Source organism: Piliocolobus tephrosceles, chromosome 6 (genome assembly GCF_002776525.5).
Source record: "Piliocolobus tephrosceles isolate RC106 chromosome 6, ASM277652v3, whole genome shotgun sequence".
NCBI lineage: Eukaryota > Metazoa > Chordata > Mammalia > Primates > Cercopithecidae > Piliocolobus > Piliocolobus tephrosceles.
The window spans coordinates 147,243,449-147,270,402 of NC_045439.1; the positions used below are offsets into that span (position 1 = coordinate 147,243,449).

Below are 26,954 nucleotides of genomic sequence, written 5' to 3' on the forward strand. Positions count from 1 at the left end.
AGACACCAGGGCCCAGCAGATGAGTCACGGGATGCTTTGTTCTGTTCCTTTCCCACCCCTGAGTTTCATTATTGATAACACGGAGACGGTAATTCTACCTAACACATTAGGCAGCTGTGAGAATTAAGGGGAATAATGTAAAATGCCCAGCATAAAATATAGCACAGCAGCCAGTCAATTCCCATATCATTGTTAAAAAAAATCAAAGTCTGTGATAAAATGGAAAAAGTGAAGAATCAAAATAAAGCCAAATGCAGAAGAGGCACAGGGAAGGAAGCTGAGAGAGGACATCAGATGAGGGCAGTCCCTGAGCCAAGATCTGTCCCGAAGCTCCCACTGCAACCCACATCTGGGGCCAGGTGTGTGTGTGTGTGTGTGTGTGTGTGTGTGTGTGTGTGTGCACGCGCACATGCGCTCATGCACGTGCATGCACCCTTGCATGAGGGAGGTAAGAAATGTGCCAGCAGCTGGCTGTTGTGGCTCATGCCTGTAATCCTGCACTTTGGGAGGCTGAGGCAAGAGGACTGCTTGAGTTCACGAGTTCAAGACCAGCCTGGGCAACTTGGTGAGACCTCCTCTCTACAAAAAAATTTTTTTCAAATTTAGCCAAGTATGGTGTTACATGCCTGTAGTCCCAGGTACTTGGGAGGCTGAAGTGGAAGGATCACTTGAGCCCAGGAAGTTGAGGATGCAGTGAGCCATGATTGTACCACTGAACTCAGCCTAGGTGACAGAGTATGATGAGATTCTATCTCAAAAAAAAAAAAAAAAAAAAAGGTTTATATACCATAATCAAATGGAAACTGCCCCAGGAATGCAAAGTTGGTTTAATATCCAACAACCAATTAATGCAATAGAGTACATTAATAAAATACAGGACAAAACCACATGATCATGCCCATAGACACAGAAAAATCAGTTGACAAAACCTAACACCCCTTCATCATAAAACACTCAATAAACTAGAAATAAAAGAGAACTTTCTCAACCTGATAAAGGAAGTCTAAGAAAAACCCACAGTTAAAATCACACTAAATGGTGAGAGACGTATGCTCTCCTCTCAATGTCAGGAACAAGACAAGATGTCTGCTCTTGAAACGTGTATTCATCATTGTACTGGTCAGGGCAATTGGGAAAAATATATAAAAGGCATTCGGATCAGAAAGGAAGAAGCAAAACCATCTCTATTTGAAGATGGCATGATCTGTCTACAGAAAATTCTAAGAAATCTGCAAAAGTATTAGAGCCGGTAAACAACTTCAGCAAGATTGTGGAATACAAGATCAACATTTAAAAATCCATTGTATTTCTACAAAATAGCAATGAATAATCTAAAATGAAATTAAGAAAATAACTCCACTTATAAACAAGAATAAAATATTTAGGAATAAATTTAAATAAGTACAAGACTTGCATACTGAAAGCAGGAGGAGAAAGAGGAGAAGGACGAGGAGAGGAGGAGGAGCAGAAGAAGACGGGGAGGCAATGTGTTCAGGATGTCTTGTGATTCCTGAGGCCTGAAGCCGCCTGTCAGGTCAGGCATCCCCTGTCCTTCCTCTCCCTACTCCTGATCTCCCGCCTCCGGCTTGCACCTCAAATCTATTCTGCTCAGGCATGGAAGTAATTGTGGTGTAAAAGTCTGCCTGGTTGGACCAGCTGTTCCACACACTGGCCTGGCGAAGTTATTTTCAACTCCTCTCAAGCCAGCCATGAACGTAAGGGAGAACTCTGCACGGGATGCAGTTCCCTCTGGGCAGTGAGACCAGCTGCAGAGGCCACCCAGGCCTGGGAGCGCCCGGAACTCCAGCCGGGAAGGCCTGTGGCTGAGCCCAGCTGCAGATCAGGTTATGCCCGCAGGCCCTGGAGGGTCAGATTGTGGCCCTCAGGGTCCTGGGGGCTCTGAGCAACCTCAGGTCTGTGCCCCTGGAGGCCTCGCCTCTAGGGCCCGGTGCTTCAGTGCGGTCTTCAGGGCCTGCAGGATGGCACCCTGGCTGGTCTGCACATTGTAGTTGCTGAGCCGTAGCAGGCGCTCGAAGTCTTCCTCCTTGTAGGTCATGTTGGACAGGGCGTAGGGGGAGGTAGCCCCGGTGAGATTCACTTGGCCAGCCTGGAGCTCTGCGGGGCTGCGCTGGACACCTGCCCAGGGGTGAGAGGGGTGTCAGGAGCAGAACGCCGGGGTCTCCACAGCCTGGCAGCAGCGCACAGGGAGGGCTGCCCCCACTGGAGGAGCCCCTGCTTTCCTCCCAGCTCTCTGTGTCCTTTGCCCAGGGATGTAAGTGTGGGTGGCAGGGTGCTCTTTGGAAGCATACTATTTGGTGGTAGAAAATACAATTTCATATTTCGTTGCCTTGCAGAGTGACACTCCTTAGGCTATTCTGGCAGCCCCACATGTCTGTACATTATTGCTTCGAGGCAAGGTGGAAACAGCCAGAAGAGGGAAGTCAACTGGGTTTGTGAACGGATTCTTAGAACTCACGGTGGAAACAAGGGGGCAGCAAGAACTTGCTGAGAGATGAAGGTTCTTTAGAATTCTCAGATGTGGGCTGAGCATGTTCAGAGGAAAGCTGGGAGATCTAGAATGATGGTGGGAACCGGAAAGCTGGGAATATCGCACAAAGAAGGCAATGAGTTTTTCCCACCAGAAGGAAATAAAATTCTGACCAATTGGTGAGAAGAGAGGATAGGAAGCAATGCGATGGGGGTTTAAATGTCGGGAGCCCTTGAGGAGAGGCCCGTCTCCCTGAGAAGGGGCCCAGCCTGCAGTGGGGAAGGATGATGGAGAGGCCAACTGAGTCCCCCACAGAGCAGGAAAGCAGAGGAGCCCCGGGCAGCTGGGGGTGCTAGGGCAGGTGGAAGGCCACAGGAGCCTGGCATCATGACGAAGGGGACCACTGCATAGCAACCCTGCAAACAGAGGGCCTGCAGGGATGTGGGCATCAGCAAGGAGGCCAGGGTGGGCTCTAAGGTCTGGGTGGGCCTGGATGGGCCTATCCTGAAGTGTTCTCCTGGCAGACTCACTTCCCTTCCCTCTGCTGGGCAGCGGGGGGCCCAGGGCAGGCCTCTGAGGGGCCAGGCAGCCTGGGTGCTTGGGAGGGAATGCCTCACCGGGGGCTGAGTGGTCCTTGAAGGAGGCATTGACCAGCGGGAAATGCAGCAGGATCGGGGCCTCGGGGCAGGCGGGGTCTGAGAAGAGGTGGCACTCCCTTGGCTGCTGGTGGTCCTGAGGGCTGGGTTCCACCCGGGGGAAGGGCAGCCCCCGGGCCCGGCAGTACAGCTCTGTCTGCTGCAGCGCCTGGTGGGGGGAAGGTGGCCCGGAGAGAACCAGCCCGGCCCAGGTCAGTGCTGGGCCAGTTCCAGCACACACCAGCTGCCCCAGTGTCAAGACAACAGCCTGGCTCTGTCCTGTTTGTGGTCAGGCCAAGCTGCAGAGTGACTCGGAGGGAGACCCAGGGGGAGTCCAAGGACTCTGGTGGTCTGCAATGTTGCTTGGTTGAAATCTCTAGGTGGGGTACAGACCTACCCCAGCCCCCCAAACCCCAACTCTGGATTGCTACTGCTGGATTGTTCAAATCCCAGAGCCGAGAGGGGACCTGCATTTGCACGGCGTCTCAGGGGAGGCCTGGGGGAGGGACATGGAGATGCTAGGGTCTCCGCTCAGCTCTGTCCAGCTGTTCTTTGGAGTAGGTGTGGGGAGGTCCCTCTCTGTTCACCTGGCCTGGGAGCCCAAGGCCCCTGCACCACCATAGCCCTTCCCACCTGAGGACCCTGGCAGGAGCCAGCAGATCAAGGCCTGACACCCCTCCTTCCCTTCGGGACCTGGGCGGTGTGGGGCGGTAGGTCAGTGGCCCTGCTGTTCGCCTCTGGAGCTTGGCCTGGCAGGGCAGTGGGGTTCCCCTGGGGTGACCAGGGTACCTCAAAGGGCGCAGATAGAGAGTAGTCGAAGGAGAGGATGAGGTCCAGCCTGCGGCCTGGCCGGAACATGGAGGGACAGCTGGTGTTGATGAAGTAGCCAGCATCCACCAGGCAGAGCTGGGGCTCCTGGGGAGTCAGCTGGCTGGGCATGGAGTCAAGCTGGCAGTCTGGTGGGAATTGCAGGATGGTTAGGGGCCACCACCCTGCCACAGGTCATCCATGTTCCCTTCTCTCCTCTGGGTCACTCCCTGAATGCCACCAGTCCTTCCCCAGACCTTCCAAGGGGATCTTCTCCAGGCCATACTCCAGAAATGGATGCTGACCTCCTAGGCCTCGGCCAGTCCCTGCCACACCACCCAGAGGCCCAACCTTGTGACCTAAGGACCCCTGGCCGCGGCCCTGACCTGCCCAGGTGGAGAAGCCTTTGTGGCTGCAGTAGTCCTGGTGTAGCTGGAGGCCCTGGAGGAAGTTGGGGCTGCACTGGTGGAGGGGCCTGCCGGTCAGGAAGCCTTTAAATGCCTGGGCCAGCGCCGTGCCCGGCTGCAGCCACGAGGCCTCCAGGCACGAGGAGGTCTCCAAGGAGGTCAGGGGCTCCTTCTCTGAAGCCAGAGAAACAGACGTTGGTCCCTTCCTCCCCTCACTTCTTCCCCTCAGACACCACACACTGCAAGCAGAGTCTGAAGGAACAGCATCGTCCCAGGCCCCTCAGCGCCCCAACCTTCCCACCTAAGCTCCTGGTCTTGTCCTTGATGTGCTGTTTCCAGGACTCCCCAGAGCTGGTGAGGTCATACCAGGCATCCAGCAGGTTCAGGGAGAAAACATTGCTCCAGATGGCTGAGGGAACCCCAAGAGAGGTCAGCCTCAGGCCCCAGCCAGGGGCCCCACCCTGGGGTGCTGATGGAAAATGGGGGTGGGGAGAGGGCTGCCCCTACCATGTACCGCCCCCCGCCACCTACCCCTCCCCCTCGTCCTGAGGTTCTGCCCCACCTGAGCTACAGGACCCATGTCCATTCAGACGCCTGGCCCAGGGCTGCCCAGGGCCTTCAGAGCCACCCACTCTCACCTTCCAGAAAGCAGATCCGGGGCTCCGGGATCCTCCTCATCAGCCGTCCCATGAAGAACTTGGAGCCAAAGAGCTCAGGAGGGACGAAGGCTCCGTACTTCAGGAACCCGACCTCATAGGGGGAGAACTCAACCCACTCTAATGGGGTGGGAGGGAGAGGCAGGAGTGCGAGGGGAGTGGATTACGGAAGCCCCAGCTCTGGCCAAAGATACTGCCCCTGCCCCCAGCAGGCCCAAGCCTCGCTGTGCCTGGCGCCAATGCAGCAGATGTGAGGAACGTGCACTCCTGGGCTGACCACACCCTTCCCAGCCCTTGGTCCACACCCTCAAGCACTCCCCACTCCCAAGCACAGAGAGCAGCCCTGAGTCCCTCAGCACCACCGCCCTTACGGAAGGTTGGGCAATCTGTGCAGAGCTTCCAGCATGAATTCTCTGGGGACTCCTGGGGTGCAGAGGATTTGGAGGGTGGAGTATGAGGAAGGGGGAGTGGGTAGAACCGTACCCTTGAAGTCCAGCGTCTCCAGATTGTTCTCTTTGACATTGAGGCTCAAGTAGAGGGGCAGAGGGTTCTGACCCCGTTCCAGGGCGGCTCTCTGTCCTGACAGCTTCTGATCCATCACCTGGGGCCAGAGGGCATCAGGGCCTAAGTAAGGCTGGGAGTGTCCTGGAGGCAGCGGCTCCACCAGGATGGGGGCAGGATGGGGGACCAGGCTGGGGGTGAGGAGGCACCTCCTCCCGTGGGATCTGGGGACCATATGTAGGTCAGTTCCCACTCATGCCCCCGTGTTCCGACCAGCCCTAGATGCAGGGTCGCTGGACAGAGCGTGCAGGCTGTGTACTGTCAATCTCCAGCGAGGGCCATTCACAGGGACTACAATGCCAGCAGTGCTTCCAGGCCCATCTTCGTGGGTTTAAGGGTGAAGTGGGTGTGGATACTGACACACAGACACAAGGACACATGCACATATACATGTATTGCTTTGCATAAAGGACATAGCAATGCCCTTTTAGCATATACTGAAGCCTCCGCCAGGGATGGATTGCCCCCTCTTCTAGGTTCTCCTTAACGCAGTTCAAGTTTCAGCCCCTCCCGAATGCTTTCCTTACATCCCTGCCTCCCCCTCATTGTCCCTCTTATTTCTAGCTTTGCACAACATGAGGTTGTACCCCGTTGTTTATTCTTGCCTTCTGTTCTTAATTTCCTCTTCAATAGAGCTCCAAGCTCTGTCTTTGTTTTATCTTATTTTGAGATAGGGTCTCAGTCTCTCACCCAGGCTGGAGTGCAGTGGTGCAATCTTGGCTCCCTGCAACCTCCGCCTCCCAGGCCCAAGTGATCCTCCCACCTCAGCCTCCTGAGTAGAGTAGCTGGGACTACAAGTTACATTTGGCTAATTTTGTATTTTTTGTAGAGATGGAGTTACACCATGTTGCCCAGGCTGGTCTCAAATTCCCGAGCTAAAGCAATCCATCTGCCTTGGCCTCCCAAAGTGCTGGGCTTACAGGCGTGAGGCACCATCCGTGGCCCAAGTTCCTTGATGGCAACGACTATAGCTTGCCTTTTGGGGGAGCCTCCACAAAGCCTCCCTGAATTGTGGGGGAATTCTCATAGAATGAGAAAGACCTCATTCTATGCTGAACTAGAGTTGCAAATGGAGCTCTTCCCAAGCACCAGCAAGGCTAATGGTGCTGCGTGCCGGGAGCACCACCTTGGGAAGGATTCTGCCACCAGAGCTGAGGTTGATGCCTTCAGCCCTGGGCTGTTTCTACTGGGCAGTACATGTACCACGAAAATGTCATCCTTCCTTTGGGCTCTCCAAGCTGAAGAGTGTCTAGTTCTAGAGGCTCCCAACCTGCCCCAGCAGCCCTTACCATCAGATTGACTCAGTGAATGTGTACATGTGAGAGCCTGTGAAGCATGCAGACCTCTGGGTCTCCACTGAGAATCAGCCTGTCAGAAGTCACTTTGGAGCTTGCCTTTTAAAAACCCGCAGATTGGCCGGGCGCAGTGGCTCAAGCCTGTAATCCCAGCACTTTGGGAGGCCGAGACGGGCGGATCACGAGGTCAGGAGATCGAGACCATCCTGGCTAACACGGTGAAACTCCGTCTCTACTAAAAAATACAAAAAACTAGCCGGGCGAGGTGGCGGGCGCCTGTAGTCCCAGCTACTCGGGAGGCTGAGGCAGGAGAATGGCGTAAACCCGGGAGGCAGAGCTTGCAGTGAGCTGAGATCCGGCCACTGCACTCCAGCCTGGGCGACAGAGCGAGACTCCATCTCAAAAAAAATAAATAAATAAAAAATAAAAACCCGCAGATGATCCTGATGCCCAGCCAGTTGTGAGGATTCCTACCCAGCCTACTCAAGGAGGGTCCCTCTCCCACATCCATGGCAAAACCCAACACACCCAGTGTGTGTGTCCTCCTCGCTGGCAGCTCATCTGTCCCTGACGAGAACACTCATGAGTCAACCAGTCGTTTTGCCACCCCATTCTTCAACGGTCCCCAGTATGAGTTATAGGGAATTTGCAGGAAATCTCTAAACAGGGCTCAATCCCCTGCCATGGATGGTGGTGGTGGATGGACAAGTCAGTCCTTAGGTACAAATGTGTGTACATGATCCCTTCTCAAAATCTTTTCATTTAGAAACTCTGTTGCTCTTTTGATACATATGATGAGAGAAAATGTGTCCTTTTACTACAGTTGCACAATTTATGCCCTAGGGAAAGTTCTGGAAAAAGATCAGCACACCCCTGCATCTACTGAAACAGCACCCACCCAGTATATCTAATGGCTCACCAGTAAGCTGCGGCAGGACTCTTAGTCTCTAACCCCCCAGTTTCCAAGCGAGTAACCCCAACCCTGCAAAACACCATTCTGATGATTCGAGGGTCCCATGGGAAACACTGGAGCTTGGTGCAGTACTGGCAATGCAGACTAAAGGGAAGGCAAGTGTGTCAGCTCTTAACTCAGGAAAGGATAAGAGAACCACTCTGAGTTTCTTCTTCAGGAATGATGAGCAGTTTCTAAGCAGTTCGGTACTTGCCAGCAAAAGACAGAAGAAAAAAGTTTCAAAGAGATGAGAGTTTGAGATGCACTGATTATAGCTAGTGTATTTTATGAGTGGGTTTTTATAAAAACTTAATCATTATTAAAGATGTATGTAGGCTAATAAAGTCATTCTGAGCAAAGTTTCAGGGTATGATATTCATTAATATTAATGAAATTGTGATTTGTCATAAATGGAGTTATATTTTCCGACATTGTAAAGTGACTTTTGGTACTTTAGATTATTACATTATAGAGGTAATAAATACCTGTTTTTATCTAACATCTATAAAAAATTAGAAATAGACACTAAAATTGCCTGAATAAAATATTATTTTATAAAGTCTACAATGAATGTTAGCTTTAAGAGGTAAGGTATGATAAACAGAAGAAAAAAAATAATAAATTGAAAACCTTTCCTATTGGGACAAAATTTAAAAAATAGCATAGGTGCTTTTTTGAGACAGAGTCTCACTCTAAAGCCCAGGCTGGAATGCAGTGGCATGATTACAGCTCACTGCAGCCTCAACCTCCCATGTTCAAGCGATCCTCCCACATTAGCCTCCTGAGTAGCTGGGACTACAGGTGTGTGCCACCACGCCCAGCTAATTTTTAAATTTTTTGTAGAGATGGGGTCTCACTGTGTTGTTCAGGTTCATTTTTAAGAATATATAGGTATCTAATAATACCACAAGCATTTCTATTTTTGTGAACAATTAAAAAATTGTCTTCTAAAAATGTCTATAAAGCTTACACATAAAACCATGCATTAAGTCCTTACTGGAGGATCCAATGGTAATTAAATAAAAGTCTGCTGTATAGCCTAGAATCAAACTGCATTTTCTAGCACCTTGTAAATGGAACTGTTAAAACAAGCTTCTCCCATTCTATAGTAACTAATTGCTGCCACCCAGCAGGAAAGTCAGTTATTAAAACACAACACCATCAAAACTGAATATGAGCTTAAACAGTAGATCCAAAGACTACATAGCACATAGTGATAAAATGAAAATATTTCTAGTAATTATGTTGGCTTTATAAATTCAATGCCATTTCAATAAAAATCCCAACAACATTTGTCACAAAACATGACTAGGTGATTCTATCATATAATTAGAACAGCAGGCCAGGTATAGTGGCTCACACCTGTAATCCCAGCACTTTGGGAGGCTGAAACAGGTGGATCACTCAAGGCCAGGAGTTGAAGGCCAGCCTGGGCAAACTGGTGAAAAACCATCTCTACTAAAAATACAAAAATTCGCCGGGCATGGTGGTGTATGTCTGTAGTCCCGGGTGTGTGGAAGGCTGAGGCACAAGAATCAATTGAACCCAGGAGGAAGAGGTTGCAGTGAGCCGAGATTGTGCCACTGCACTCCAGCCTGGGTGACAGAGCAAGACTCTGAGGAAAAGAAGGAAGGGAGGGAGGGAGAGGGAATGAGGGAGGGAGGGAGGGAGGGGAGGGGAAGGAAGGAAGGAAGGAAGGAAGGAAGGAAGGAAGGAAGGAAGGAAGGAAGGAAAGAAACAGCAAAGGGGTAAGTACAACCAAGAGAATACTGAAGAAGAATTCAAGCGGACTGGTAACTTGGCCTATCAGATACCAAGATTTATCACAAAACTTTAGTCAGTGTGCTATTGGCATAGGGATAGAGAATCTGTCCTGGTGGAACAGAATAGGGTACTCAGGAAGAGTCCCGGGAATATAAATATATGAAAAATATATGAAACCTGATATATGACAAAACTAGCAATGCAGATCAGTGGAGAAAAAAATTCAGTAGATGAGACTGAGAAAATTTGTTATTAACATGAGAAAAAGCAAAGTTGGATCCCTAGCCACATGATACCTGGAGATAAATTCTGGGTGGATTAAAGTCCTATTAATAAGAAATAAATCTTTTAAAAATTTTATAAGAATGTATAGAAAGATATTTTATAACTTTGGCGGAGGGAAAAGGAAGACTCCCCAAAATACAAACCATAAAGGAGAATGATAAATTAGATTATACTGAAATTATGCATTAAAACAATTAGAACTGATGAGGGTTCACATCGAAAATATATAAAGAATTCCTGCAAAAAAATATGAAAAAGACAAATTAAACAGGAAAATGGAAAGGGGTTTGAATAGGTAATTCACGGAAGAGGAAGCCCAAATGATAAATATACTTAAAAAGATAAACTGTCTAACTAAAATTCAAAGAAATGCTAAATGATAAATGTTCCTTTCACACCCCATAGTTAAACAAAAATTTAAAAGTCTGCCCAAGATATAGAGAAAAAGCAACTATTATACACTGGTAGTGGGAGTGTGAATTAACACATCTCCTTTGGAGAATGGTTTGGCAATAGGTAGGAAAGTTGAAGGTGCACAAACCCAGTGGCCCAACAATTTAACTACTGGGTATGTATCTTGGAGGCTTAGAGAATCTCTAATGCAGGTGTACAAGGAGACTTGTACAAAATTGTTCATGCAAATAGTATCATATTTTTCTTAAGGATGTATATGTTGGCCGGGCGTGGTGGCTCAAGCCTGTAATCCCAGCACTTCGGGAGGCCGAGACGGGCGGATCACGAGGTCAGGAGTTCGAGACCATCCTGGCTAACACGGTGAAACCCCATCTCTACTAAAAAATACAAAAAGCTAGCCGGGCGAGGTGGCTGGCGCCTGTAGTCCCAGCTACTCAGGAGGCTGAGGCAGGAGAATGGCGTAAACCCGGGAGGCGGAGCTTGCAGTGAGCTGAGATCCGGCCACTGCACTCCAGCCCGGGCGACAGAGCGAGACTCCGTCTCAAAAAAAAAAAAAAAAAAGGATGTATATGTTAAAATTTGTGAACTGGAAAACCTGGAAGAAACAGATAAATTCCTGGACACATTCAACCTACCAAGATTGAACCATGAAGAAATAGAAAAGCTGAACAGACCAATAACAAGCAATGAGATTAAACCAGTAATAAAATGTCACCCATTAAACATAAGTCAAGGACCTGATGGCTTCACTGCTGATTTTCACCAAACATTTAAAGAACTAATACCAATTCCACTCAAACTATTTGAAAAACTTCAAGAGGAGAGAATACTTCTAAAGTCATTATCCAAGGCCAGGACTACATTGATACTAAAGCCAGATAAGGACACAAACAAAAAAAGAAACCTACAGGCCAAGATCCCTGATGAACGTAGATGCAAAAGTTCTCGACAAAATACTATCATACCAAATTCAGCAACATATCAAAAAGATTATTCGCCATTGATCAAGTGGAATCCATCCCAGAAATGCAAGGATAGTTCAACATACACAAATCAATAAATGTGATACATCACATCAACAGATATAGTTGGGATCAGTGCCCTGGTTACATAATCAAAAATGCCTTCCCAAGTCTCACCTTGTTCTTACCTCTCCTAGAACCTTTGAGAGCTATCTTTTTATTACTAATCTTTGGCCTTTGCTTGATTAACCTCTTAGTAAAGTTTGTGTCTTTTAGATTACAGTAGTTCCAGGCAAAGTCAATGCTGGTACAAGACTTCCAATCCATCTTGCCTACTGACCAGGAGAATTACAGTGTTCTGCCTATGGGCCCCTTAGATCGGGTATCCAGAGATTTCTACTCCTCTGGTGCTTGGCCAGGGCCTATGCCTATAACATAAGCAGGAAGCAGTTAAAGAAGACAGATTTTCACCCTTCTGCAGCCCTGTTAAGATTAAGGAGGAGAGTCTAATCTCTGAGACAGGAATGAGATAGGAGGCGGGGCTCAACTCTGGAACCAGACTGGAGACTGGCTGAAACAGGGAAGGGCTGAAAGCACCTCTCCATAAGACATGCTCACCAGTATCATGACAGTTTACTCATGCCCCGCCAACAACCTGGAAATTACCACCCTTTTTCTAGAAATTTTTGAATAACCTACTCCTTAATTGCATGTAATTAAAAATGGGTATAAATGTGACTGTGGAACTGCCCCTGAGTTGCTGCTCTGGACACACTGCTGATGGGTGCCCTGCTCTGCAGGAGCAGTCACAGAGCTGTAACACTGTGCCCTTGATAAAGCTGTTTTTCTACCACCAGCTAGCCCTTGAATTTCTTCCTGGGGGAAGCCAAGAACCTCCATGGGTGGAACCCCAGTTTTGACACTCCCTTGCCCTGCAACATGATGATAAACCTAAATTCAGGATGGTGTTTGCCCCTGGGGGCAGGAGGGGAATAGGACTGGGGAGGGAATACAAAGGGCTTTAACTGCATCTGTAACATTTATTTCATAGGCTGGTTGGTAAGGTCATGCATATTCATTATGTCATTATGGTTTATTCAATGTCTTAGGTGTGAAGATTTTCATAATAAGATTGAGATTTGCATAATAAATCTTTATAGCTAATAAAAAATCAGGATGGTAGTTTCTAAGCAGTGTTGTACTTAACTGGTAAGAAAAATATTAAAAGAAAAAAATTCGAGGCAAATTCATTTTTGGTTAGTTTACACGATAATCATTCTTTTTAAATTCCTTCTATATAAATTTATTTTTGTACCCATTAACTAATTTTTCCTCCTCCCCTCCCATGATAACCATACTTGATCAAACTCCTGACCCAAAGATAAAGATGAGTCCTTCAGCTACTACTATTTTCCATACGTTTTGTCTTTGCATTGTTTCAAATGCTTTTGAAACTTTGTTCAGATAGTTATGTGCGGTAAAACAATAGTGTGAAAAAATAGCTGATTGTAATAATTGTATCAGTGTAAAGTTCAGCAGTTAACTTACTAAGCTTTCCCTCAAGGAGCACTGTAATTTTTTTTAAAAATGAATGTTTAGTTTTGTCTTGATGCTGTTAGAATAAAGAAAAATAGCTGACACTTCATGCTTATTCTATGCTGAGGTATCACTGAGTATTCCGAACAGCTCTGTAACTTAAGAACCGTTGTTATCCCCATTGTACAGATCAGAAAACGGAGATACAGAGAAGTTAAATAACTTGCCTAAGGACACACAGCTAGTAAGAGGTAGTGGGGTTAGAACTCAGGCAATCTGGTTCCAGAGTTTGTGCTTTTAACACCACCCTGAAGATGAAGAAGAACAGTACATTTCATATTGCTGGATAAATAAAAATGGTTCTAGCAATCTTACCCACTCAAAACAAAAGCTTTGTTTGCTTGACTGACTTTGACACTGACTCATTCCCAGCTTTTGGGAGATCCAGAAATTTCTGTTTTATAGCAGTTAATTAAAGAATCTGCTAACTCAGAAAGGCAGCATTCCAAAGTCAGGCAGACACTAAAACCCAGGGTCTTCCACGCTGCAGGAAATGCGCATGCGCATGTCAGCTGCTTGGGAGCTCTGCCTTTGTCCCCGCGGTGCACACACGCTTCTCCCCACGTGCTCAGCGCCCTACCTGGCCGTGCAGCATGGACTCCAGCACTAGCGCCCACAGGTCCACAAAGGATGTGGGGTGGCCCTGGTCAGCCCGCAGCTCCAGCTCCCGGCGGAAACTCGCCAGGCGCTCTGGGGAAAAGACCTCCAGCTTGCTCTTGGCCAGGTGCTCCCGGGCGTATCGGATAGGTCCCTCCAGGTCCCTCTGTGACCACTCAGGGTCCCCGTACAGGTGGGCCATTGTCCTGGGAGAACGAGGAGACAGAACAGTAGGAGCCCGAGGCCCAGCATGGGGCGCTGCAACCCCTCCTTCCCACCCTGCAGCTTCTCCTGACACGTGGCTTCTGCCGCCCAGGCTCCGCTGATCTGGGAAGCGGGTCTCAGGGCTTTCTCTCCTTCTAGACCAGCGCTGTCCAATATTAATACAATGTTTGCCACACGCGGAATTTTAAATTTCCTAGTAACCACATTAAAAAGATATACAAGCCTGTAATATTAATTTTAATATTTTATTTAATCGCTATATTCAAAAATTATCATTTCAACATGTAATCAATACAGTTACTGATGTAATTTCTATTTTTGTTTTCAAACTAAGTCTTCCAAATTCACTGTGTTTTTTTGTTTTTTGTTTTTTTTTTGAGACGGAGTCTTGCTCTGTTGCCCAGGCTGGAGTGCAGTGGCACAATCTCAGCTCACTGCAAGCTCCACCACCTGGGTTCACGCCACTCTCCTGCCTCAGTCTCCCCAGCAGCTGGGACTACAGGCGCCCACTGCCATGGCTGGTTACTTTTTGTATTTTTAGTAGAGATGGGGTTTCACCGTGTTAGCCAGGATGGTCTCGATCTCCTGACCTCGTGATCTGCCCGCCTCAGACTCCCAAAGTGCTGGGATTACAGGCGTGAGCCACAGCGCCCGGCCTTCACTGTGTTATTTATAACACACCTCAATGTGGACTGGCTACCATCGTGGCTTACTGTACTGGACAGCCCAGTTCTGGACCCCACTCCCATCTTCATGGTCTTATCCTGAAGCCTTTTTCACACTGTGCTTGTCAACAGCTTTCACCTAAACTCCTCTGAGGAGTTTCCTCTTCTTTTACTCCTTAAAGTCACATTTCAATAAGACTCAAAGGAACAAATCTCTAACAGCGGGATGCTGCGCCTCGTCATGCTGCAGGATGAGGGCGTAGGAGGTCATGCTATCTTTAGGTAAAAATAGCATTTCGACCTCAATGTCCACACAGTCTTAAATGGACAATAAGGGAATCTACCTCGAATATGGTGAAGAGTAAATGAAATAATAACAATGAACAATAAAAAGAGCTACCAGTTAGGAACTCCTGGCTGTGCTGGGCATTAAGTTAAGTGCTTTACTTGGGTGATCCCCCCACCCCAGTCCCATGCAGTGTGTGCCATGATTGCCCCTGTTTGGAGCTGCGTCAACTGAGAATCGGAGGAGATAAGTTGCTCAGGGTCAGCCAGCCAGTAAGTGGTGCTGCCGGGACTCAGACCCAGCCGCATCTGAGCCAGCTACCTCACAGCCCTTCAGTAACATCCGGAATGCACCTCCTGCACCGCCTTGCTCACAGCAGGGCTTCTGTAAACGTCGGTTCCCTCCCTTGTGGGAAAGCTGCTTGGCTCCTATCAGATCACACTGCTGACACCTACTTGGCCTCCCCACACAGAGGGTCCCTCTGGTGTCCACTCTGTCCTGCTATGGCCCCTGATCATCTCTGCCGTCCAGTCCCCCCGGATCCTCACCACGTAGAGCCAGAGATGCCACTGAAGTAGGTCACACAGTCCAGCAGGCCCAGCTTCTGCAGGGCCAATAGGTGGCCATAGAGCGAGGTCATGGCCCGGGCACCTCCTCCTGTGGCCATGATGCCCACGATGGGTACCTGGACCACACACAGACACAGGCTGGATTAACAAGGAAAGGGGCCAGCTGCCTCCTGTCTCACCCAAAGCCCTGCCCCGCTCCCTGTCTCCAGGGCCCACATGGGTGAGGCCTGATAGAGTCAGGGTCAGAGCTAGGTCCAGCCTTTTTCTGGAAGCAATGGCTCTCAGCCCAGGATGGAGCTCCCAAGGGAGTTAGATCCCCAAAGCCCACCCACACTCCCATGTCTCCCCACATATGCCCACTCTCCACTGACTGGAGTTTCTGGAGAGGCACAGGAATCAGGTACTTCCTTATGGCCAGCCCAGGATATCTGCACACACATCTCCCTGCACCCCCAGACCTCATCCTCCTGCAGGTCTCCGTCCAGCTGCAGGGCCTGCTTCAGGGCCTTGGCCACCACCTGCTTCCTCCTGCTAAGGAAGGCCTGCTCCTCTGCACACAGATTGAAGCCCAGGTGCACGGCCAGCTCCTTGGAGCTGTGTCAATGGAGGATCCAGGGGTCAGGGGACACCTGCATAGCTCAGCCACCGGCTGGCCAAGCCCACAGCGAGCTGCCAGAGAAGCCCCTCCTCCAATCTCAAGGACCACCCTTGTCCACAGCCCTCCCCTCCTGCACGCCCGCCTCTCACTGTCCCCACAGATGTCAATATCCCTTACCAGCCCTCTGCCTTGAGCTGCAGCCTCACTCCTGGGACCTGAAATCAAAGCCAGAGACCCTGCTCAGACCCTCCTAGACCCTAAGCAGCACATGGGTATCCCCTGGGGCCTTGGTCCCCTTCATCTTCTTTTTTTTTTTTTTTTTTTTTTTTTTTTTTTTTGAGATGGAGTTTCGCTCTTGTTGCTCAGGCTGGAGTGCAGTGGTGCAATCTTGACTCACCGTAACCTCCGCCTGCTAGGTTCAAGCGATTCTCCTGCCTCAGCCTCCAGAGTAGCTGGGATTACAGGTATGTGCCACCATGCCCAGCTAATTTTTGCATTTTTAGTAGAGACAGAACTTCCCCATGCTGGCCAGGCTGTTCTCGAACTCCTGACCTCAGGTGATCTGCCTGCCTCAGCCTCCCAAAGTGCTGGGATTACAGGCTTAAGCCACAGAGCCCAGCCTTATCTTCATTCTTACTGTCATTTCCCATCCAGTTGAGGCCACTTACATCTTGAGCAGGCACATCCATGGTCACCTCCTTCTCGATCAAGGGCCTCAGGGGCACCGTGAGGTGCCAAGCTGAGTTGTCCCCATTCCAGACATTGCTTGTGGAGCTCTGGAGGGAAAGCATCATTCATTCATTCAACAAATCCCTACTGAGTATCTAGACTGTAATCCAGACAGACATAGTCTCTCCCTGATAATACAGAATGTTATAATATTGATAAGTATCATAAGTATAAAATTATAACAGCTAACATTTATGTAGTACAAAGGCATTGTTCTCACTGAATAGCATGTATAAATTTATAAAGACATGGGTAATGAACTGATGTTAGTAAATGTCATGAAGGAAATAAGTGGTGTGATATGACAGTTTCTAATGCAACCAAAGGTGGAGTCCGTGGGCTTTATTTGAGGTGGGGGTCAAGGAGGACCCTCTGAAGAGGCACCATTTGAGCTAGGATGTTGAGGAGGAGGAGGAGGCAGTCTTGGAAGGAGCCAGTGGGGGACAGGAGAGCACCTGGCATGTTGGAAATGACAGAGGAGACAAGGATGGCTGGCACATCGTACATGGGGGGAGTGTGGAACAAAATGAGGCGGCAGAGGTGGGCGAGTGCCAGGCTGTGCAGGGCCTTGTCGGCACAGATGTCATGTCTTATTCTTTTTTTTTTTTTTGAGACGGAGTCTCGCTCTGTCGCCCAGACTGGAGTGCAGTGGCCAGATCTCAGCTCACTGCAAGTTCCACCTCCCAGGTTTATGCCATTCTCCTGCCTCAGCCTCCTGAGTAGCTGGGACTACAGGTGCCCGCCACCTTGCCCGGATAGTTTTTTTGTATTTTTTAGTAGAGACAGGGTTTCACCGTGTTAGCCAGGATGGTCTCGATCTCCTGACCTCGTGATCTGCCCGCCTTGGCCTCCCAAAGTGCTGGGATTACAGGCTTGAGCCACCGTGCCCGGCCGTCATGTCTTATTCTAAGGGTATCACTGGAGGGGCTGCTGGAGGATTCAAAGATTGATATGGTGTAGCAACCACACGACCACTCTGGCCCCTGGTGGTCCTCCATGTCTGCCAAGGGTGAGGTACCTAACTAGGGAGGCTGACAAGGCCACAGGGGCCTTGGCCCTGGTGGTCAGGGAAAGCACGGAGGGGTCTGCAGCAGCTGGAGCTGCCCAAGCCTGGGATTGCAAATGAGGTCTAGAGCCAAGACCTACCCTCAGGCGCCCACTCAGCTCTGTCTCTAGGGCTGCCATGTAGTGGAAGCGGAAGGCAGAGGCTGTGCCCAGGGAGGATGTCTGTGTGTCCTCATAGGACCCCTTCAACTCCAGCTCCAGCTCCAACTTGTCCTGATCTAGGGAGAGAGCGGGCAGGTTAGCATGAGAACAGGAACCCGGAACCCCAGCTCGGACCTGGAACAGCAGCACCACCACTTGGACTCAGAGGATGCCTGGGAGCCTGGGCCATCTGAAAAGGGCCCTTCCCAGTCCACCGGGCCCACAACCTCCCTGCCCCAGACTCCTGCCTTCTACAACATGCTCTCCCCCAGGTCAGGGGACCCTCCTGCCCAGAGGAGACCCATGGCCCTCTGTGCCATGTTGGTGAGAAGGGAGAGGCAAGCTCTATCCTGCTGCTGGCCTCCCGCCCTGTGCAGGCTTCCCAGCAATCCTCCTCACCCCCATGTCCAGGCAGAGTCCAGGCCTGCTTCTAAACCGGTCTCACCTGCAACCACAGCGGTGCTACCTGTGCTGTCCAGATGCACATCCAGGCATGACAGTTCTCGGGCCTGGAGAAGACCACATCATGGGCAGGGGCCTCTGCAGGGTAAGCTGAGGTCCCCTCAACCTCAACCCTCTGAGCCCCACTGTCTCAAATCCACCACACACACAAGGAGCTGTGTGGGCTCAGGATGGGACTGGCTGCAGAGACCCTTGACCCCATGGGTGAGCCTCTGCCGCTGCTGAAGCTGATGCTCCCCAGCAGCCAGGCGGGCCCCGGCTCCATACCTCCCCTCCAGCTCTCCCGGCATTGCCAAACTCCCAAAACCTCCTAGAGCGCCCAGCCCTCAGATACAGCTCTTTCTTCTCTTGTTTCCCTGTGGCTTGGAGCTGGAGGAGATATTCTACCACAACTCCAAATAATCTAAGCGAGCCGCCCGTCCACAGGAGGGTGGACTGGGCACCGGAGAAACACTCAGAACATCTCCTGGTTGTCGTCTGTGGCCTAACTGGGGACACTGACAAGGCCAGGCCCCCGTGGCCTTGCCAAGGGATTCTGTGTGCTATCTGTGAAGCATACCAGCAGATGGCTGCCACCCACGCTCCACACAATCACTGAATTTGCCCACCTGCTGCGTGTCTCCATCACCTCCTAAGAGGCAGTGCCATTGGCTTGACTTTATTTTCATGTGTATTTTTAAAAGTAATACCCGCCCATCAAACAGCCCCTGGGAGCTTAAATGCTGGGCCCTAGGTGCCTTCGCACGTGACCCTGGACCCGCCTGCTCCCAGGTCTGTGCTGCTGGTCTGGGATACTGTGTGACTGGTCTGGGACACTGTGATAAAAGCTTCTAGAGCGTCACCTGCTTGCCACCTTGCGGCCATTTCTGTTCACTGCAGCTTCGTGAGCCCACGATTAGGAGCACTGACGGGGACTCTCCCCGTCCTAAGTAGGAACTGCCTGAGCCCCGGATCCGATCCGGTCTCCGAGGTCGGCAGCACACCGCCCTGGGAGCTCCCTCTGAGCCTCGGTGACCTCAACATGAACAACCAGAAGGTGGGCCTGGCCTGTCTGATTTCTTCACCACTTCCCAGGGAAGCGCTCAGTCAATCCCTAAAACTATGAGTTCACCGCAGGTGACTAAACACCTTCCGGAAGCACCCCGAAGAGCTGTGGGCCAGAACCTCCTCTCAGCAGAGCCCTGCCTCCCCTCTCTCTATGCACCCCTTAGCTCCAGGCCCCTCCAAGACCCACAGCCCCAGGTGGCCACCTGGCTGGAAGGCCAGGGGTGGTTTTACCACGAAGCCCTGCCCCTTCCTTGTCCCTGCTGGTCCACACCCCAGGCAGCTGCCCTCCCTCCCCAAGTGTCTGCTCTGGGCCCCCCCCCTTAAGCCTGGGGCAAGCGCTTACCACAAGGACTTTGTTGGTGATGAGGTTTTCTGGGCGATCCGACCTGGAAAAATCAAACCATGCAAAGGCAAACGCTTCTTGCATTGACCTCCCCCTCCCGCCCCTGTGGGGTCTCCCTGAATGATGCTGAGGGCTCTGTAGGTCCTGGATAAGGTTCAGAGGGAAGGGGAGATGCTTTGCAGGAGGAGAGGGGAGGGGAGAGAGCAGGCATTGAAAACATCGGCCTTCCTCTCTGCATTTCCCTAAGAGAAGCCCCACCCCACACCCGACCTCTCTGGCAGAGGTAGGAGATGAGGGACAGTCAGGCAGACTGACCACAGGGAGATCTAGGTCAGGGCCATTTCCTCAGACAAAGCCTGAGTCCCGAGACACTCCCTGGGCTGTGTGACATTACTCACGTTTCTTCCATCAGGAACTCCACATCCAGCTCCTCCTCGCCCTGAAATCAGAGAGGATGAGCAAGTCATCAGCATATACCTATTGCTTCAGAGTTGACATAGTTCTTTTACAGGTGTCATCTCATCCTCTCAAGCAGTCTCTAAGGGAGGCACGTTAGTACAATTATTTCCAATTTACAGACAAGGAAACTGAGGCTACCTGCCCACATTGCCCTTGGCTAGTAAGTCTGCAGAGAACCGGTCTCCCGCCCTCGGAGGTCCCACAACTCTGGGCAAGACTGAAGGGGAAGATAAGGAGCACAGCCAAAGGAGGCATGATGTGCAGGACCCATTTCTTTTTCTTGAGGAGGGCCCAGACCCCCAAACTCTGCCGTCCCCACCCCCAGGCTGCAGCAGGAAGGCAGGTAAGGCCTTCACAAAGCAGGCCTTGGCACCAGCAGCAGGAGTGATGGATGCTGAACTGTGTTTTGAGGGGTGTTAGGAAGTTCTCCCGAAGCCTTCCTGCCACCGGTGGCTAAAATCCCTCCACTGGGTGAGTTAGCCTGCAACTGTGAAGTGAAGCCTTCTCCTTGCTTATTAAAATGCAAATATCTCTGGAAGGGGTTTAGATTTCCTGTGAAGGAGTTCGCCCCAGCAGTCTCCCAACAGGTGGGAAACACAGCAGCTCCCTCAGCTTGGAGTCAGAAGAAGTGGGGCCCGCGGGGACTTCCCCACCCACCTGGGGACTCTGGGAGAAGGTTTTCCGGAGCAGCTTGCCAGGGAGGACTTCTGAGATATCATAGAGAACCTTGAAGCAGATGTCATCCTCCGTGACTGAGTCCTCATCATAGATGCTAAGTTCCAGAACATTCTAGGAACCAGGAACAGTGACTTAGCATTTTACCTGCTCATAGCGAGAGTAGCTCACCTCTGTTGAGCCCTTACTTGATGTCTAGAGCCAGAGAAGATTATTATGCCCCCACTCTTCTGCACTTCAAAATAAAAAAAAAAAAAATCTGTAAAACCTAAATGTAAGGAAATCTTATTAAATTTCAAATTTCCTCCTTCTAATTTTTGTTTTTATCAAACATAAAATTCTGAGCTGGACATGGTGGCTCATGCCTGTTATCCCAGCACTTTGGGAGGCTGAAGTGGGTGGATCACCTGATGTCAAGAGTTTGAGACCAGCCTGGCCAACATGGTGAAACCCCATCTCTACTAAAAACACAAAAAAATTAGCTGAACATGGTGATGGGTGCCTGTAATCCCAGCTACTCGGGAGGCTGAGGCAGGAGAATCCCTTGAACCTGGGAGGCGGAGGTTGCGGTGAGCCGAGATTGTGCCATTCAACTCCAGCCTGGGCAATAAGAGCAAACTCCGTCTCAAAACAAAAACAAAAACAAAACAAAACACGTAAAAGTCTGTCAAAGAATTCTCTCTTCCTCTCTCTCTGTCTGTGTCTCTGTCTCTCTCCTTGGCTTCTCTGGCTCCCTGAGCTGCACCCTAAGGTATGTGCTGGTGACCTTCCACGGTCTTCCACGCACTGTCTCGTTTCACCCCACAGCACGACCCAGTCAGGAGGGTGCTCTCACTGTCTCTGTTTCACAGCTAGGCTTCGAGAGGAACCCAGCTTGCAGGAGTCAGTCTCACAGCCAGTTGGTGAAAGGACCATGTTCATTCTTTCATACATTCCCTTGCACACAGCACAGATGGGCCAGGCCACAGAGACCCCCTTCTCCTAAGAGTTTCTCTGACAACCCCGGGGGAAGCATGCTTGACCCTAGGAACCCTCGCATGGGGGTCCGGCCTGTTCACAGGGAAGTGGCCAGGAGTCCCCGGCCTTCACCTTGACCTGACTTTGGATAAGGAAATGGAAGGCCTCATTCCACACAGGATGACTGGTGTCGGTGAGCGTCTTGGTCTTAAACTTCATTCCAGGCACGGTCGACAGCTGTAGGATCACGTAAGGGTCGGCCTCACTCACTGCCAAGGTTAAGGAAGACTTTGTGAGGGAGGATTCCTCACACCCCTCTCCATGGGCCACGCCAGTTTCTTATCAAGACCCTGGTGGTCACCACAGGTGACCCAGCCCAGCCCCAGGGTGCTCATCTTGGCCCTTCCCATGGCATCCGGTCCTCCCTGCTCCCGCCAGAGCGCACAGGGCGTTTACTCACACAGGTCGGCCCTGCGCAGGTTCCGCGCCTCCAGGACCCTCACGGTGAGCTGCCAGCAGGCAGAGGCCTCCTGCTGGAGAGAAAATCAAACTCCAGAGTCCTTCCCACATTCCCTCCCCTATGCCTGGAGCTGCTGTGCTGCACCGGGCTGCCGACACCCCTCACCACTCTCCTGGCACTTGGTGGTGCTGACACCGACCGCTGCCAGGCATTCTGAGACACCCTCTGGGGACCACACAGCCTTTGTCCACCTCTGTCTTTGAGGTCATGGTTCTGGGCTGCAGCAGTCAGGGAATAGCAGCCCACCCAGGGTGGGATTTGTGGAACCCCTTCCCCTTCAGGAACAGAGAAACATGGGGTACTGGACAGAGCAAGGAACTGAGGTCTGAGGAGTGGCCACCACATAGGTCAGTTAGATGTCAGCCCTTCCCAGAGCTCCCAGGGAGGGCAGCCCTTTGGCAAAACAAGGGCTACCTTTGGTGACCCTACTGCCAGCACTGCCCACCTCTCAGCCCTTCCGGACAGGAAGCAGGCACATGAATTAAGGGAGGCTGAGCCTCAGCAGCCCAGTCCACGGGGGCTACCCTGGATCTCAGCAATCTGCACTGTAAAGCGTATGAATGAGGAAACTCCAGGAGCATTGGGCCATCGTAGGGAGCAATCGGTGCTGTGGGTGAAAGGCCGCTATGTATTAAGATGCTGATGAGGCCATGTCAGCCACAGACAGCCCAGGTGAGAGGGAGAAGCAGCTGAGTGGGCAGAAGCTGGAGGAGAAGATGAACACAGAGTAGGTGGCAGGAGTGAAAGCGGATGGCCAGTGGGGCGTGGCTGAGACCTGCTGGGGACAGAGCACTAGGGGTGTCCCCCCACCCCACTGCTGAGGTCCCTGGCACTGCCAGGATCAGGAGGGCCCTGGGGTTTCTGTTCTTCCTATGCCCTGCTGCACGGCTTCTCCTGGGTGCCTAGCACAGGTTTCTTATAAGCCCCTTCGATGTGAAGTTACTCAAATGGGTTTGGCAGGGCAAATGGCATTTGTTTCCTGTGGGCTGACACCAAGGAAGGTTGTTGGCCTTGCATCCTCTTGGAAAGGAGCCTTCCTAGGAGGACCACCTAAGGGGCACGTGGCCGCAGCAGTAAGAGCCTACGTACAGAAGGTCTGTTAGAACAGGGGCTATCAGGAAGGAGCACTGCCTGTGCCAGGGAGTGGGGTAGTGGGAGCCCTCAGCCAGGAGGGGACCCTGCTGGGCCCCGGGCGGCAGGACCCCCAAGGGGCACCGGGCGCATGAAGGCCTATGAAATGCTAAACGCAGGAGCCACGCAGTATGGCAGCCCTACTGAAGAACCCACAGACCACCTTCATTCCAGAAAAAAAAACCCTGCTGGAGCTTCTGCCACTCAGCGGCTCTGCCACCAGGTTAGACTCCCCACTAAGTAAGTATGATTGTCTCAGACCCTTATATCCCTTCACCTGCTCCTCCCTGATCCTGAGGGAGCCAACAGGCAGTGCAGTGTTTGCACAGTGAACATTCGACATCGCATAGCTGGGAGACTGTTGTGGCAAAACCAGAGCTGTTTCCTGCTTTGCGCTCTCCCATGACCAGACCCACTTCCATGCATGTGGTTGGAAGTTCTCGGTGCCTACAAGGACTGGTCTCCGCTCTGCACAGATGATGCTTGCTAGGGGCTGGCTCAGCATCCACGGGGACCTGACTCTCCACTCACCACCAAAAACCATAAAGGACCATGGGCCACGGCAAAACCATATGCCTGGTGGCCCTGCCCCTGCATCTTTCCTCTCTGCGGTTCCATGCCAACGTCCATATCATTCCAGGCAGCTTTCCAGCAGAGCATACACGACCTCCCTGAGCAAGGTAGACTTGTTTCTCTCTTCTTGGGGATTAACTCCAGTGGCACCAGCAACATGTCAACTCTATAAACCTTAAGCCTTATAGATGTTGTCAGCAGCAGAGATTTCATGAACTTCGGGGCATCTAGCTCCATTTCCTCCCCTCACTCAGACTCCACCACTGCCGGCCACAGGGAGGTGATGGCTGGGATGCTGGGGCCCTGCAGGGTGTTGAGTTTCAATGTCCCACTCCAAGACATGACAGGGGAAGGGCAGAGGCAACCTGGCCTCGTTCCCCTGCTCCCCGGGGCCAGGCCGACACTCCGCAGGTCCACAGCTTGGGGGCTGCTCTAAAGCCACTTGGGCTACTAAGAAATGGCCCCAGTTACTCACTGTCTGGCCAGTCACTAACCCGGGTTTAAGCACCATAGTTCATTTCTCCCTCTCATCACCGAGAGCTTCTCAACCTCAGAAAGCCCATTCCCCGGCAGGTCATTTTCCCTAAAGAGAAATCCCAATTCTCTTCGCCTCTAAGATCATCGCTAACATGGAGTGCCCAGAACATGGTATTATTGTGACAATGATTACAATATCTGGTCTTTACGACATTGGGGGCTTAAAGGCAGACTCTGGGGCCAGCTTGTCTGGATTTAAACCCTGGCCCTGCCACTTACTTGCTGTGTGACCTCGGACGAGTCATTAAACTTCTCTTTGCCTTTGTTTCCTTATGTGTAGTGGAAATAATAACAGTTCTGACCTCACATAGTATTCTGAGGCTTAGAATGTTAATGCCTGCAGGCTGCTTAGGAATAAAGTAAGAAGTTTTTAAGTAACTGCTATTACTTCTACTGTTCATTAAGTATTTGTCATGTTTCCAGGCACTGTGAATGTTGCAGATACCAAGATGAAATCAGTTTTGTCAGACCCTGACAAATTAGGGCTGGGAACGCATGAAAGAGCAGAGCTCATGTTTACATGTCTGAGATGAGAGCTGTTTCCAAGGACTTTGTGCAAACCCCACAGAAAACAGCTTCACATCCTTCACGCATCCTTCGGCATCTCCATGCCAAAGTCCCTCTTCAGCAGGAAGACGGAAATGAGCAGACCCGCCCTGTCCCCTGCTGGCACCAGTGCCCTGTGGTGGGGCAATGCAGGAGGTCAGAGAGAAGAGAGGTGGAACCCCTGGGCACAGCCCCTGGTCCTGGGGACTCAGTCCTGCCAATGCCAGTTGGAGGTGAGGTGCTTTCCAGGTGTGGGGCAGACTCAGGCTCCCAAATCACTGACACTTAGGCTTTTGTTTTACCCAGGAGCTAGACCTTGAGCAGGCTGAGGGAAAAGGGGGAAGGGACATAGCCTTCGCCAGGGAGATTAGCTGACAACGTTTATCACTAGACATCCATTAGGACTGCAGTAATTCAGATAAGATGCTCTCAAAAAACACATGCGCCCAGTAACAGCATCTCCACCAGTGAACTGACAATTCTGGCTTTGAGCCTCCAGAACCAATGAATTCTGTTTCCAAGCAGTTTCTGTGAGCCTCCCCTTTTTTTCCAGTGAAAGCTTCCCTTTCCCCTTCCCTCACCATTGCCCTGGCGGCCTGTCATTCGGCATATTCTGAGCCACAGTCATTTATCGTTCCAGGGTAAACACAACATAGTTAGAGATCATTTTCTCATAGTTAGAGATCATTTTCTCTGGTGTCTTTCTGTAGGGTGATAATACTGTACTAAGCATGTTACCCATTGTAACTTTATTTATCCTCCCACAACTTCAAAAGACAGTACTCCTATTTCCTCCCGTTTCCTAGATGAGGGAATTGAGGCTGAGAGAGGCTAACTTGCCCAAGGTCACAGAGTTAGCAGGGACAGAGTTGGAATTCAAACTTGGAGGCCAGAGCTCATACCCCGTCTATTCTACCTTCCCAGGACTTTGCTTCTTTGGAAAAGCATGCAACTCTTCCCTCATTGCCCCATGGATATCTAGGATATCTAGACACTAGATTTTCATAGATTTGTCTAATCTGACTAATAGATATTCATAGATTTGTCACAGATTTGACTAATATGATTACTGAGCTAACCGACATAATTAACTGATAGGAATCTTTTCTCCTGAGGACATAGGGGTGTCACCTTCCCTTCTGAAAGATCCTCCCATCTGAAATACCACCTTAATTGATGACGAACCCAGAGGCTTCTGGAGGACATTTGTCAGCCCAGTCACCTGTAGGTGACAGTGACTTTGGCACACTTAGCCTCATTCCTGGCCACCACCTGGGGCACCGGACCAGGAGCCAGCCCTGCTGGCCTTGGTCCCTGGCAGAGGATGACAACTCTGGGCTTTGGAGAAACACATGACAGAGGTGGGTGTGAGCAGTTTTACAGGCCTCCCTGGCCTGGGTGCAGCCCCCCAGCTCTTGGCCTAGTAAATACTTGGCAGTGGATGGGGATTTGGGCTCCCAGAGCTCCGGAGACACACAGGGTGATCCCAGGAGTCCAGCCAGTTCCAGGAAGTCTGCTGGCCTGTGGTGATGGGGCTGTGGACCTGGTGGGTCTCCTTTCGTGACACACGCAGCCACTGTGTTCTCCGATGTTGGTGGGGGGGTGGTCCCTAAGGGCACTGCTGCGGTCACTGGTGGTGGCGAAAGGAAGCTCTGCTGACCAGACTGATGTTTCCCAGTCCCCGCATCTACGGATGCTGCCCACCCACCCCACCCACTCTGCATCCCAAATCTCAGACTCCCTCGCCCTCTGGCCCAGTCTGGTAGAGATTGAAATCACCCTGATTCCAGCTCTCACACTTCCCAGAAAGCACCCTGGCCCCAGCCTGCCCTGACTGGTGCCCACATGCTCTGCAGACACTATTACCTGGTAAGGATGGCCAGGTGGTCCCCCAGGTGACAGACTCTCCATGCTAGCCCTTCCAGCTTCACTCCAGGCCCAGCCCTTGCCAAGATGCTAGCTCTCTGGCTGGGTGGCAGCGACGGTCCCAATGGGATGGGACCAGCG

The 26,954-nt window shown here is 51.1% G+C and overlaps 1 protein-coding gene across 1 annotated transcript; it reads right to left on the minus strand.

Annotated features, from left to right (window-relative positions):
- Positions 1 to 859: 859 nt before the first annotated feature.
- PLA2G4D (phospholipase A2 group IVD) lies at positions 860 to 26,954 on the minus strand. The gene is made up of 20 exons (XM_023198394.1): positions 26,814 to 26,954; positions 22,101 to 22,173; positions 21,773 to 21,909; positions 20,666 to 20,797; positions 19,948 to 19,988; positions 19,550 to 19,592; positions 18,143 to 18,206; positions 17,638 to 17,774; positions 16,431 to 16,538; positions 15,940 to 15,977; positions 15,623 to 15,758; positions 15,144 to 15,280; positions 13,403 to 13,625; positions 5,477 to 5,594; positions 4,976 to 5,113; positions 4,639 to 4,746; positions 4,317 to 4,511; positions 3,913 to 4,079; positions 3,106 to 3,292; positions 860 to 2,136 (listed from the first exon to the last, which is right to left on the minus strand). The coding sequence occupies exons 1-20, from the start codon at positions 26,856 to 26,858 to the stop codon at positions 1,910 to 1,912; spliced, it is 2,454 nt and encodes an 817-aa protein (XP_023054162.1). The 5' UTR covers positions 26,859 to 26,954; the 3' UTR covers positions 860 to 1,909.

What these genes read in the sequence shown, in the direction of transcription:
- PLA2G4D (XM_023198394.1), bottom strand. Translation starts at nt 26,858, where the DNA reads ATGGAGAGTCTGTCACCTGGGGGACCACCTGGCCATCCTTACCAG. An exon ending in CACCTGGCCATCCTTACCAG is followed by an intron (nt 22,174 to 26,813) that starts GTAATAGTGTCT and finishes TTTTCTCTCCAG; the next exon opens with CAGGAGGCCTCTGCCTGCTG. An exon ending in TTATCCAAAGTCAGGTCAAG is followed by an intron (nt 20,798 to 21,772) that starts GTGAAGGCCGGG and finishes CCTGGTTCCTAG; the next exon opens with AATGTTCTGGAACTTAGCAT.